The following is a 15,386-nucleotide window of genomic DNA, read 5'->3' as shown; positions in this document are numbered from 1 at the left end:
AAAGACGTCCAAACTTTGTGTGGCCTTCAGATTAGCACAACAACAGTGTGTAGAGAGCTTCATGGAATAGGTTTCCATGGCCAAGCAGCTGCATCCAAGCCTTACATCACCAAGTGCAATGCAAAGTGTCAGATGCAGTGGTGGAAATCATGCTGCCACTGGACTCTAGAGCAGTGGAGACATGTTCTCTGGAGTGATGAATCACACTTCTCTGTCTGGCAATCCTATGGACGTAGAACCAGCAAACACAAATGCTCCTGCGCTTGGGGATGGACTCGATGCAGGCTACAACCACATTAAGAATGTCCTGGAACATGCACACCTTGCTGCCCTCAAACGGACCGGGGGAATCCAAATATACTGAATGGGGAAACAACAAAGAGAGGGCGCACAGGCCTAGTGCATTACCATAAAAAATGTTTAATAAAAAATAAAGTAGGTGTTGTACTCACAAACGACAATATAGTCAAGGCACATCATAAAAGAACAGCTGGGTCAACACCGCGCTGAGTAACAGTCCACAATAGGGAGTTTAGACATCCAAAAGCTGACGCGTTTCGAGGACTTGCCTCTTCCTCAGAGACATAGACACCCTGTCTGCTTTACTATTATTCAGGGTTCAGTAAAATGAATTTCCCTTCACTTATTATCCCAGAGACAATAGTTTGTGGCTCTGAGGAAGAGGCAAGTCCTTGAAACGCGTCAGTCTTTTGGAAAATGAAGGAGCATGAAAATTTCATGCTCCTAACTTTGTGGGAACAGTTTGGGGATGCCCCCTTCCTGTTCCAACATGACTACTCACCAGTGCACAAAGCAAGGTCCATAAAGACATGGATTAGCAATGGATTGGGGTGGAGGAACTTGACTGGCCTGTACAGAATCCTGACCTTAACCCGATAGAACACCTTTGGGATGAATTAGAGTGGAGTGCAGCCAGGCCTTCTCGTCCAACATCAGTGCCTGACCCCACAAATGTGCTTCTGGAAAAGTGGTCAAACATTCCCATAGACATGCTCCTAAACCTTGTGGACAGCCTTCCCAGAAGAGTTGAAGCTGTCATAGGTGCAAAGGGTGGGCCACGTCAAAATTGAACCCTATGGACTAAGACTAGGATGTCATTAACGTTCATGTGCGTGAAAAGGCAGGCTTCCCAATACTTTTGGCAATATACTGTATATAGTTACATAGGTTAAAAAAAATATATACAGTTGCAAGAAAAAGTATGTGAACCCCTTGGGATTACGTGGAGTTTTGCATGAATTGGGCATAAAATGTGCTCTGAACGTCATCTAAGTCACAACAATAGAAGAACACAGTCTGCTGAACATAATACTACACAAACAATAGATGTTGCCATGGTTTAATTGCACATAACATGTAAACATTCACAGTGCAGGGAGGAAAAAGTATGTGAACCTTTGGACTTAATAACTGGTTGACCCTCCTTTGGTAGCAATAACCTCAACAAAACGTTTCCTGTAGTTGCAGATCAGACCTGCAAAACGATCTGGAGTAATTTTGGACCACTCCTCTTCACAAAACTGTTTCAGTGTAGCAATATTCTTGGGATGTCTGGTGTGAATCGCTCTCTTAAGGTCATGGCACAGCATTTCAATCAGGTTGAGGTCAGGACTCTGACTGGGCCACTCCAGAAGGCGTATTCTGTGCTGTTGCAGCCATTGTTTTGTTGAATTACTTGTATGATTTGGGTCATTGTCCTGTTGCATCACCCATCCTCTGCGGAGCTTCAGTTAGCGGACAGATGGTCGTACGTTTTCCTGCAAAATGTCTTGATAAACTCTGGAATTCATTTTCCCATCAATGACAACAATCCGTCCAGGTCCTGAGGCAGCAAAGCAGCCCCAAACCGTGATGCTCCCTCCGCCATGTTTTACAGTGGGGATGAGGTTTTGATGTTGGTGTGCTGTGCCTTTTTTTCTCCACACATAGTGTTGTGAGTTCTTCCCAAACAACTCAATCTTGGTTTCATCTGTCCACAGTATATTTTGCCAGTAGTGCTGTGGAACATCCAGGTGCTCTTTTGCAAACTTCAAACGTGCTGCAATATTCTTTTTGGACAGCAATGGCTTCCTCCGTGGTGTCCTCCCATTTACTCCATTCTTGTTTAATGTTTTCCTTATTGTAGATGTGTCAACAAAAATGTTAGCATGTGCCAGAGATTTCTGTAGGTCTTTAGCTGACATTCTGGGATTCTTCTTTACCTCATGCAGCATTCTGCGCTGTGCTCTTGCAGTCATTTTACAGGATGACCACGCCTAGGGAGAGTAGCAACAGTGCTAAACTTTCTCCATTTGTAGACAGTCTGTCTTACCGCGGACACATGAACATCAAGGCTTTTGGAGATACTTTTGTAACCCTTTCCAGCTTCATGCAAGTCAACAATTCTTGATCGTAGGTCTTCTGAGAGCTCTTTTCTGCGAGGCATGGTTCACATCAGACAGTGCTTCTTGAAACCAGTAAACCCAAAACAGGTGTGTGTTTTTTAAGGGCAGGACAGCTGTCAGCAACACATCCAATATCATCACACTGATTGGAGTCAAGGTTGGCTCACTCCTGGCTCCAATTTGCTCTGGGAGAAGTCATTAAGCTAGGGCCTCACATACTTTTTCCTCCCTGCACTGTGAATGTTTACATGTTATGTGCAATTAAACCATGGCAACATCTAATGTTTGTGTAGTATTATGTTCAGCAGACTGTGTTCTTCTATTGTTGTGACTTAGATGACGTTCAGAGCACATTTTATGCCCAATTCATGCAAAACTCCATGTAATCCCAAGGGGTTCACATACTTTTTCTTGCAACTGTAAGTCCATCTAGTTCAACCAAGAAATAGAAAAAAATAGAAAACCTACATATACAGAACCCTCAATTGACCGAGAGGAATGCAAAAAAACCTTTAAAGAAAGTTTGTTCCACTGGGGAAAATATAAATTCCTTAACGATCCTCCAGAAGGCAATCAGATATTTCTTGGATCATCAATCCCTTGTTTTATTACCTATAAATGTTAATATTCAGTTATATTTTGTGCATTTAGGAACACATTCAGATCTTTTGTAAACATTCAACTGAGCTAGTCAAAATTGTTTCTTGAGGAAGTTTATTCCACATTTTCTCAGCCCTTACCTTGAAAGAACCTTTCTGTAGAGGGTGGTTAACGTGGTTCTAAAAGTAAATGTTTATTTTACCTTCATGAATTCTCTGGTAAAGAAAAGCCTTCTGTGTACAGCTGCTCCCCCCAGTCTCCCCTTATGCTTACCTATGCCTGATCTTGATCTAATGCTGTGGACGACAGCAGTGTCTCTCTCAGTTCTCTCCCTCCTCTCTGGATAAATAGACATCAGTGGAAGCGATTGGCCTCCCCAGCCTGACTGTTCCTGGTCCCCGCCCCTTTCATTCTTTGGATTTCAGCTCTGACACTCAATGGTGGGTATTACCTAGGGTGGCCTTTCCTCAGGTGTGTAGCATTTCTGAGCCGGTACCGTGGTGCTTGTACCGGTCTCCGCCAACAAAGCAGTCCCCTCACCTTGATTGTCGACCCCTAGAGAAGGAGATCTGAGTATGGGGAGAGCGGACCAGTGGACAGCAGTATATGCTGAAAGGATCTGAGGGTTTGATCCCACTATACGCTTTGACCCTTACGGGTCGAAGCCTGGAGGTGAGAGGCTAATCTAGCCGTGTGTTGGAGTTGTTTTCCGTGGTCTTCCGGGTCTTTTGGTGTTGCTGAGCTCTCAAGTGCGTTCCTTCTTTTTAAGAATGTTCCAAACAGTTGTTTTGGCCACGCCTAATGTTTTTGCTATCTCTCTGCTATCTCTCTGATGGGTTTGTTTTGTTTTTTCAGCCTAATAATGGTTTGCTTCACTGATAGTGAGACCTCTTTGGATCTCATCTTGAGAGTTGACAGTAACAGATTCCAAATGCAAATAGCACACTTGAAATGAACTCTGGACCTTTTATCTGCTCATTGTAATTGGGATAATGAGGGAATAACACACACCTGGCCATGGAACAGTTGAGAAGCCAATTGTCCCATTACTTTTGGTCCCTTAACAATGGGAGGCACATATTCAAACTGTTGTAATTCCTACACCGTTCACCTGATTTGGACGTAAATACCCTCAAATTAAAGCCGGCAGTCTGCAGTTAAAGCACATCTTGTTCATTTCATTTCAAATCCATTGTGGTGGTATATAGAGCCAAAAATGTTAGAATTGTGTCGATGTCCCCATATTTATGGACCTGACTATATATATATATATATATATATATATATATATATATACATAGATGTAGCCAGGTACGGCTGCTACAAGCTGAATACAGATGACAGTCACCATCCTCAGAACCTCAGATCACCTAGTTTCCCTCTAGTGCTACACTCAGACTCTTAAAGTGTTACTAAACCCACAACAGTAAAATCAGTCTGTATATGCAGTAAAGCATGCTTGTTATACTCACTGTGGAACCTAAGGGGTTAATCCTCTGCATCGTGTAAAAAGGCTGTTTGATCCTTTCTTCTCTGATCCTCCCCTTTTTCAAGCAACCACCTCTTATCTCCTGATAAGACAGACTGAACCGTAGTCACATGCACATGCTCAGTTTGGTGTGTATTGCTAGAGAGGTTTTTTTTTTTCTTGGGCGAGTGCATGTGGTCAGCACAGGGCCAATCAGCACTGTCCAGACAGAGGTTAGGGGTTCTGCATCCTCCTTGAGCAGAAAGAAAATTCATCCTACAAGATTTAGCTAGTGCTGGGCCGGACACAGATAGAAGTCACAAGACTGCTCTAACTTCTGATGGGAAAAGGTATTTAGCAGTTTATGTTTACTAAAATAATTGCACTTCCATGTTCTGTGTACTGTGGGATACCAGATATGGTGGATGCAGGGTCCTGGGTTTAGTAACACTTTAACTCACTTCCTGACTATAGAGCAGGGGAGTTCTGCTTCCTGGATCAAGAGCAGTGGACCTTGGGACTTGTAGTCATGTGGGCAGCCATTCCTGTACTTCTGAGTCCTCTTAGACTATACACCCCATAACACTGTCAGCGAAGAAAGGCTATATATGAAACTGCTTCTGGCGAGCTCTCTCTCCTTCCTGGGATCATCTACAGAGCAAAGGAACCATTCTACACACAGGGATCTTGAATTGCCATTGCCTTACCCACCACAGCCACTCTTCCACTGGTGGACCTGAATCGCTGTGCACTGCCACGAGGCCAAACATTGTTCCTGTTTCGCAGCCAGAGAGCAAACTTGCGAGCTTTGACATACAGTAGATCGCTGACTTCAACACTCGGACCAAGTATCCATCCTTTTACTCTGCTGGATCACAGCATCTGCATTGCATCCATTGTCTCTGCAGAGGTTGCCCTTTCAGCCAGGACTCATGATCCAGCAGATACCCAAAATCTCTCATTCTGCTATTCACAGTATAGGGACACTACATGCAGACATCATAACCTGGATTTATTAAAGGAACCGTTACTTTGCTATGCCTGTCATCCATTTTATGATCACTTAAGCACTCTACAGTTTCATTCTTCATCCCTGTGCTCCAACGTGCTAGTGAAGATACTTGCCTGTATTAGGAACCTGTACTGCCCATATATATTATTATTAGTGATGTGTGAACCAGCTCCAAAGAAGATTTCACTTTCTTACATTATAAATCAGATTTTGATAATGATGGTCCAAAGGGGGCTTAACTGCTGCCAGGTCCCTCCCTCTTAACTAGCATCATGTTTTCCATAATATTTCCTTTTTGTTTGATATCTTTGTATATTTTTGCCCCAACTGCTCAGTGTGGTGATAGCTTGATACACTTTTAGATTTGCCTGTTCATGATTGCTTTATTACTGTCAATCTGATATTATCTGTTTACTTTGGTGTTCACTTCCAGCTATACTAGAGGCTGTTTTAAGAACTGTTTGATTGTCTTTACCTTTATTAATACAAACCCTGCAGTGTTAAATTTAAATTGTGTCTGCTTATCATTAAAAGGGTGATCAGTATGTCAGAACCTAAAGTGTCAGAAGGGCTGGGGAGTTTACAGGGTAAGGGCAGCGCAACAGGACAAGCATCATTTAGCGGCTCCTACAGGGGTAGCATTATATATATATATAGCCGTGTCAAATGTATACAGTATCCATTAGAGCAAAGTATCCATACAGTGTTCTGTAATATCCACATATGAACTTCTGGTATAGTGGGTCACCCCGGCCAATAGCAAAATGAAGGCCGAGCATGACTTCAATCCAGGTGGGCGTCATATGACATCCTCCCAGATCGCGCCTCAACATAGTTTGTGGACTCTATAACTTTCCTACAGACGTAATATTAAACACTGATTTCGGTTATTTTCACCAAAGAAATATACCAGAGTACATTTTGGCCTAAATTTATGAAGAACAATTATTTATTTGCAAAATTTTATAGCAAACGTTTTTTTTTCTCAAAATGTTCGATCTTTTTACATTTATTTAGCAAAAAAGGAAAAACCCAGTGGTGATTAAATGCAACTTCCAGTGGGATGCCACTTTTTAATCTTAATGAATATTAACCTTGACCAGGGGACTAAAGATGGCTTGTAAGTCCCACTAAACCAATACCCACCCCCATACTTATTATACAATACAATTGTGATCCTGTGTTGTCACCCTGTCACATTCTCCTCTGGCTGAGATTACAAGCAGCGATGCCAACACACTGTGGAGGCATGGGCCACCATTGTCACTTTTAGGAATCCAGTTCAGAGCAATGATATGCATCTGACACTGGAGTGAGTATACTGTATGTAGATAAGAATTGTTTAAAGAAAATGAGATCAAGGAAGAATTAAAAATATTAGAAGGAGGAAACCCATCATGGATAGGACGTATAAACTTAGTTAAAATGGTAATCATACCTAAAATACTGTATAGATTCCAAATGGTTCCAATCAAACTCCCAGAGGTTTTTTTTAAGATAATGAAAAAAATGTTAATAAGATACATCTGGAGGAATAAAAAATCAAGAATATCATACGAAATATTGAGTAGAACTAAAGAGAAAGGGGGAATGGGACTACCTGATGTCAAGAGATACTATAAAGCAGTAATTTTAGCAAGAATTTATGATTGGACATTCAACCACAAGGGGAAGAGTTGGGTAAAAATTGAAAACGAATTGAGCGGGGTTAGTTTGAGTAAGATGAAAAAAAAAAAGAATTGTTTAAAGAGGGCCAGCAGCATAGAGATGCAAAAATAATGAAAGAAAAGTAAAAACAGTAGTTTATATTAAAAAGAACAAATGACAGTTGCTCATGATACACAGTGAGTAAAGAGTATGTTACCCCAACATTTCATATTCTTGATATGTGTCTTTTGTACCATTTATCTGTGCTAAAAAGTATCCTGTACTGTTTGCATTGCTTCCTTTGTGTGAAATATCTGGTGTTTTTGCCAGTCTTCCCACATTCCTATTTCAAACTTACCATGCTAGGCCATGCTGGGCATGAGAGCACATCCATCCCATCATAGTCAGTTTTCTGGCTCTGCTGGGATTACAGCCTGCCTATCCTCCAATGGCCAAGGTCTTGTGCTGACTTGTCCCCCTGCAAAAGCCATTCGCTGGGAAGAACAGTGTAGTGCTGCTTCTCCACCCTCACCTCTTCAAGCACCTTATACAGCTGAAAACAGAGATGTGATCACTTATACAAAAAGAAAAAAAGTATATTACAATTTTTTTTTTCTTTTTTCTCTATTTAATTGCTTTTCATCTCTATTTAAATTGAATAGGTTGTTTTACCAAGTAAGTGTTCTCAGTTTCTCTCAGTTAGACCCCATTCACACCTGGGCCATTTGAAGGGCATTTCCTCAAGCATCTCAATGCACAAAATCAACATTTCTGTTATATTAGAAATGTATTTTTTGTTTTGGCTATAGCAGTGAAGGGAAAAGGCCTCTGCTGAGGTTTTGCCATCTGGGTGACTATCAGGGAGATTTCCCCTTATTTCTTGTCAGATCAGAAAGTGATAGGAAATCTCTCTAATGGTGATACAGGCAAAACCAAACACATTTTAGTAGAGTGAGGAAGAGTTAGAACTTCTAGTATTTTTATTGTTCAGCTGTACCAGCAACAGTAACACTAAAACCTGAGATGCAAAATGATATTCTTTTTTAAATCAGCCCCCAGAAACAAGTACTATATGTTCCACCCTAGACACAGAGTATGTTCCTGGCTGCAACCCATCTATGTTCTGTAGACTTTTATTTTAATGGCTGTTTGTTGAAGCATTGCGACTGTAATTGATCCTATAATATTGTACTTTGAAGGTTGTTCGATTATGGTCATGGACGTGTTCCTCCTCCACCCCGTGCTGTCATCCCTCTGAAACGCCCCAGAATAACTGTGCCAGCAACACGCAGAGGAAAAGGAGTCTTCTCACTGAAAGGGGCATCACGGTCTGCCTCCTCTTCATCCGGCTCCAAATGTGAGTGTTTGCCTTGTTCTTCCTTGATATATGATTGTGACTTAAGTATAGAGGTTTACCGAAGAAATGACATATTTAACACAATATTTGTAGTATTCTAATAGATAAGGGTTTAACATCAGTAAAGTTAGGCCCAAATGTCAATTTTTTTTAAAGTAGTCCCTTAAAAATGTAAAAAAAAAAGCAACTCTTGCTCCAATATTCACCCCTTACTCTCCATCTCTGTCCTTTGCCATATTTACTTTCCGCCACCAGGTGTCTTCAGTTTTTTGAGTTTAATGGCATCCAGCATACTTTAACCTGGAAGAAGGAGGATGTCCTGTATGTGCAGGGCATCATAACAGCCTTGCCTTTACATATAGTGAAGCAGATACATACTGTACATGATGATGTCAGCACTGCTCTCTGCATCTTAAAGCAAGCTAAAGATGATACAATTTTATTTCCTTCCACACGTGAAGTCACTCTCGAAGTACTATTTGTTTATTAAAGGTACTTATAGAGTGCTGTCAATTTACAGAGGGCTTTACATATATATTGTACATTTGCGTCAGTCTCTAACTCTCAAGGGGTGTACAATCTAAGGTCTCTAATTCACATTCATACATACACATTCTAGGGCCAATTTACCTACTAGCATGTCTTTGCAGGAAACCGACACAGGCACAGAGAGAACATACAAACTCCATGCAGGTGGTGCCATGGTTGGGATTCAAACCAATGACCCCAGTGTTGCCAGACAGAAGTGCTAACCATTTAGCCACTGCTCTGCCCACAGTGGCTGTTGTGTTCTGTTGGTAGGGAGCCTTCCTTGCTGGCATAACACAATGATTACTGCTAGCAGGTTTAGCTTTGGTAATGATTGCAGGAAAATCTGACAGGCTGGTTGTACTGAAGTTGATCAATGAATTGACTTCAAACAACCAGCCTGCCCCTTAGATTGATCGAATCTTTGCTGGTCCCCGCTGAACCAGCTGAGATTTGGTCTATCTATGGTTGACTTTAGGGACCTCCGGGAGAAAAGCTGAAAAGGAAATGGACCCTGCACATCACATGACTGACCTGAACACATATTGGAGGTAATTGGGAGAAGGGGTGAGCCTGGAGCTAGACTTTAATAAAAGCATTCTTCATCAAAGTGCCGCCCCCCTCTTATCCTTCTGCTTTGTTGAAGAATGCTGTTAGCACCTGTTTCTATGACCCATTCTCACTTCTATCTTTAAAGTCAAAGACCAGTCATATGCTTTTTTGTATATAGTAGGTAAGAATGAGAAATTTGGTTAGTTTTTTTTTTATTGTTTACCTGTTACCAAGACAGGAAATAAAAGAATATTTCTCCAGTGAATACACAACAATAGAAGCATGACAAAGTATTATATTCTTCCCTATTCTAACACATAAAATGGTTACCTATCGAATATATTACCACAATTTTTTGTGCCAGTGATACCCATCACCATGAAAGGAAGTAAAAGAAAATCACTGAGCTTTGAAAATGAATACAAAATAAAAAAAATATATTCTAAAAAAGGAAATTATTTATAATGAACAGTGGTTTAGCAAACTAAATATCATTGGCATGAGGTTAGGAACAGAATCAGATTAAACAGACAATGCCAAAGAAATGATAAATTGTAATGCTATGTATGAAGACTGCAGACTTTTCACCCTGCTCAGCAGATGAAACTAGTGTCTGTTTCATTATATTGGCACTAAAACCACATACTCAATGAGGCAACGGAATGTTTAGACTTGCATGTGTAGTCAGATGAACGAAAACTTCAAACAAATTAAATAGCTCTGGTTAGGCAGCTTCCACATAGCAAGGGTTGCCTTGATGGGCACCCAACAGTTGCTTTAAACCACAAAAATACAGAAAGAAGCTCCAGACCAAAATCGGATGAAAGAGTTCAAGATACTTGAAATTGTTGGTGAAAAATGTCATAGAAAAATAGCCATCACAATTCATAGGCAATATCACACCCACCTTCATCAGGGCTCAACACTGGATAAAACTGGGGTGGACTTTGCAGATCTATATTAGAAACAGTATTGATCTCTCCATGCTATGTGGCGTAACAACTTGCTGGGCATCAATGGAGGCTTTAAATTATATTGAATAGCTGCAAGGCAAAGCTATCTACAGTATGTTCAGCCTAGTTAGGGAAAGCAGAGATGCCAGTATAATATGCATATTTCCATAAAAAACAAAAAAATACAGATGAACCCTAGGTTGCCTAAGGCCAGTCTTTTTTTGTGCACTCCCCCAATCCCCTACAGTACTTACCTTCTACCCATTCACAGTAGTCCTAAGTTTTCTTGCACATATATGAGTATACGTGGAGTATGCTGGACCAACTGTTCATATGCCAGCTGGTCAATATTTTGAGATAAACATCTACCTGCATATATAGATATACAGTAACACACAGAAAACCTAGATAATAGAAAAGTTTACATCATGAAAACCTTATGTGAGTTGGCGAACATCAATATAAAAAATAACCAGCAAGGAGATAGGTCCCTTTAAGACATTTGATTAGTATGACTTGGTTTGCCCAATACTCTGTTATTGCCTGTCAACGTCTTTTTATTTAGTACTGAAGATCATAAAATATATGCAAGTTTCCTGGAAACAATTGTTTATGAAGAGATGATGTTAATCATGGTAGATGAATATGTGCGTTACTGTTTATTTTTACTACCTATTTAGCTGTGATGTTAACAGAATAGATAATTGGCCAAATGATCAGACAGGGAGTAACTGTATCTTGCAGTTTACTAAACAGGTGCAAAATTAGAATTAATAATGCAAAACTTATTTAGAAGTGCAAACATTATACATAAACTGCAGAATAATAGTAAAAGGATTAGGAAAGTTACACATGCACGGACTCCCCACAACAATGACCCTGTGTCTCCAGCAGGGTAACGTATGACTGCATAGCATAGACTCTATAGGACTCTATAACCACAGAAAGTCTACCTGAGAATCATTTCAGTAAAACAGTTCAGAATTCAAAAAGCTACTTGTCATTATTCTCATAAATAGCATTCCTCTCTGTGAAATCCAGGGATATTCTGGTAACACAGGTCAACAGCTGGAGGAATTTAAGGCCCTAGGACACAGGGCAACCCCACTGAAACTGGAATACTCTGGTAGCAATTGAGGAGGTGCTCCCCACAGTACATGGGTCTTCCAGAGAAGCTGGGTGCTATTAGGTCCCTGTCTGGCTGCCCACACACTGGTTCTGGTTGCCCAGTTATCTCTGCCTTATCACTTGTGGCTTCCCAGGCTGCTGAGGGAGGGAAGCAATGAAACTTTATTGGTGGGGCCAAGAGGTTGGTACCCAAGTTGAAGGAACCACACACAAAGTCCAGGAGAAGGGTTGAACAATTCTTGTATCGTAGAGTTGCAAGTAAAACGGTTAATAAGACAAATGACAATCTGCCATCACTAACACCAGTACAGTGTCTATGGTAACTGCAACCCACACTTGAGGTAACAGTTCCAAATACTCTTGAACTAGCAAACACAGTAACACTGGTGATACAGGTACAAATAGAGTAATGTTGACGGTCCAGTACTGAATATTTCAGACATGCATGGCCTACATTACGGCCTACATTACCTGGTGCCGCATCTGCCAGAAGGATGGCTGACTGATGGAGTGGTGGCACAAGCTGCTCTTGAGGAGAACAAACAAAACCTATGCAGTTAGTCTTCCAACAGGTGGACAGCAGAGAATACAGTGATGTCCCTAAGCTTTCCCTCTTCATACAGGAACCTTTCCCTGAAGCTAAATCACTGTATCTGATATGCAAGATTCTTCTTCCTACTCTAGCCACTCCTGGAATGTGCACCAACCCCAGCAGGGCACAGCTATCAGTGTCCAATCAGACCACAGCTTTCTTGATTAAGCTTTCCAGATGTCTGCAGAGAAACACTGCTCCTTTCAGCCTCCACTTCCACCCACACAGCAATCCAGCACCACCTGCAGCATGGAGGCTAAATAACACCTGCCAACAACTTATTTTCCATAGCTATGTTCAAGAGCCCTGGGAGTCATGGGAAAAAGAACACTGCAACTGTATTTAAGTATGGTAGTAAATGGAAACTCAGCTACACAATAAGCTCCAATGAACGTGTATCTGTTCAAATGTTCTGCAACCTTTCACAGTTGTTTATGAGCATCCATTACAAGGTATAGGATCATTCATGCACAGCTGTTGGGTAATAAGGGGTTAAAAAACAGAATGATAGCTTATAAAAGTAATCTCTCATCGTAATGAATAATAAAATCCATTTGATGCTCTAGTGGATTGAAACAAACAATTTTATGTACACTGAAAATATACACTGAAATATGGAGTTGGCGTAATAATTTTCTTTCACACATGATTTCATTTGAGAATTGACTTTGTCAATTTAATAATCCACGCATATCTGATCCTATTCTTGTACAAAATGTATAGAAATTTGATTAGTTCATTGTGTACATAGCATAATATCACAAGGATCAACCAAAATACTCTGACTTACATTAATAGTTTTATACTTGGGCTGTATCTGATTGATCCTAACAGGCAGGTTAACTTAGATTTTTCTTTGAACGTCTATAGAGTTTCTATTGCTTTCTGTACTCCTGTTTTTGAAATTTCTCCACGTTGTCTTTTTAATGGGTGTCAAACAAGGGGTAATCTCCCCTAGGAAGATGGAAATGGAGAACAGAGAAGAGTTAGAACGTCTACTGGATTTTTACCTGTTTTCTGTGTCCCCACTGGGGAGATTTCTCTCACTTCCTGTCAGACAGAACAAAAACAGAATAAATCTTTTTTTTTTAATTCAATAATTTTGTATTGAAGAAAAGTATATTTTTACAGGATAAAAAGGTAAGAAACAGGAATTACTTCCTAACTTTGAGAAGAACATCAACATAAGAACAGGTGTCATAAAAAACAAAAATAAGTGGGAAGACAAGCAAATAATGAGGATTACAGAGCTCCTTGGAGTAGGAGCAGTGTAAAGGGTGGAGGGAGTAGGTGTGAAAGCAGGACATAGGAGGGGAGAAAAGAAGTGGTTGCGTGCTCAATGAGCGCTCAGTGAAGTTGTATGGACATAATAATATAAAACTACTGTTACGCTTATGGCTCAATCTAGTCCGGGAATTTAAGGCATTTATTTTTGGAAAAGGAACCAGGATGACATTATCATGGTGGGTTAAGAAGAAAGTGGAATTCTTCTAATAACCAGGGATGCCATGATTTAAAAAAATGTGTCTGTTGTCAGATGAGTTTTATCAAAAAGAAATTCCATTTGGCACATTAATCATGGAAATGACAGTGGGAAGTGATGAAGTGAAGGGATTTTTCGATGAGCACACTATGGATAAGCGAGTTGCTATGAATGCGTTACAAAGGGGTGGATTTTAGAAGGCCAGGAAGACAAACCTAAACCAAATAGAGCCAGGTAAGAACACATGAGAAATTGGCAATTTTTAATAGAAATGTGGAAATGTTTCTCCAAAAGAGGACAATAAAAGGGCATTCTCACCAGATGTGAAAAGTGGTACCATCAGAATTGCAGTGCTCTAGCACTTTGGGAAGTAAGATGAATATATGCGGGACAATTTAACAGGGGTATAATACCACTAGTCAAAGCTTTTTTTCTAAAAAAAAATAGGTGCAGGAACTCCCCCCTTCTGAGTCACTTCTTGTCTCCACCCCCTACCCACCTCTGAGCACCGTCACTTGGTTCCAGTCCGACCAACCTTCTAGTACCTCTCCTTTTAGAGAATACAGAGCTAAGTATCATTTTGTGGTGCTAAATAATTTGTATGGAATGTGTAAGTGATAATAAGAAAAGCAGAAAAATAGATCCCCCATAGCCAGCAGCAATAGACCCCCCCAGCAGCAATAGATTCTGCCAAAAACAATTGGTCCCCAAAACAAAATACCATCACAGCAACAATAGACAAGCAGCTGCAAGAGATCTCTCAGCAGCCAGCATCAATAGACTCTCCAGAAGCTAACAACAATAGACAATTGGCCCCTCCCCTTCCATCAACAATCGACCCCCATCAATGATAGACCCGCACCAGCAACAATAGACCACCACACAAAAATAGATCCCCTTTAGAGACAATAGATCCCCCAGCAGCCAGCAACAATAGATCCTCCAGCACACCCCAGCGCCCCTTGCCATTACACACATTCAGAGCTGGAGGTGCCGGAACTGTGTTCCCCATATTCCCGCTGAAAAAAAAGCCCTGCCACCAGTAACATACTTTCATTATTGTTTCCCAGTGAGCCATATTTCTGGAGAAGACAGAAGGTGTGCAGAGAGCTCTGTACCATAGAGCGGGGGGTACCCTAACTTGTAGGGCCTATTCCCAGGTGTCCGTGTTGATGGGTTTCTGATCAGGAGCCAGGTGAGAGAGGATCTTATAAATGCATGAGATCCCTTTTACGTTGGAAGGTGTTGAGTTGGAGATTGAGAGCAAGTTTTTTGTTTCACTGATTATGGATAAGGAGGAGAAAATGTGATGTATAAGGTAAACTTAAAAATCCTTACTGGAGATGTGATAAGTAGCTGAGAGTTACTGGAAGGATTTGAGTCCTTGGGAGTTGAATAAATCTCCTATATTGCTGATACCTACCGAGGTCCAACTTTGTAATGGGAGATAATAATTATAGAGAGAAAAGCAGCAGCTGTTGTGAGGCTTGCTTATGTATTCCTTTGACAGTTTGTTGCAAGGTTTTCCAAGCTGTAATTGTAGCATTAATGGTGGGTAGAAAAGAGTGAGATGGATGATGGGATAACCAAATTGCTGAAAGTAACAAAGTGGATCTTGTGGAAGTGCAGCGGTTTTGATTTGGAGCCAAGGTGTAGTAGGG

The 15,386-nt window shown here is 40.8% G+C and overlaps 1 protein-coding gene across 4 annotated transcripts in view; it reads left to right on the top strand.

Annotated features, from left to right (window-relative positions):
* RALYL (RALY RNA binding protein like) overlaps positions 1–15,386 on the top strand; it is a 256,489-nt gene that overhangs the window by 179,614 nt on the left and 61,489 nt on the right. For all 4 annotated transcript variants that reach the window (XM_089679728.1, XM_089679726.1, XM_089679725.1 and 1 more), the window contains one exon: positions 8,332–8,489. In XM_089679728.1, the coding sequence (XP_089535854.1) occupies positions 8,332–8,489 (158 nt within the window). The remainder of the gene's footprint in view (positions 1–8,331; positions 8,490–15,386) is intronic.

This window comes from Staurois parvus, unplaced genomic scaffold (genome assembly GCF_062004578.1).
Source record: "Staurois parvus isolate SC_StPar_1 unplaced genomic scaffold, SC_StPar_1.0 ptg000230l, whole genome shotgun sequence".
NCBI classification, from domain to species: Eukaryota; Metazoa; Chordata; class Amphibia; order Anura; family Ranidae; genus Staurois; species Staurois parvus.
Note: the sequence above shows the minus strand (reverse complement) of the source record. Positions and strands in the feature narration are given on the sequence as shown.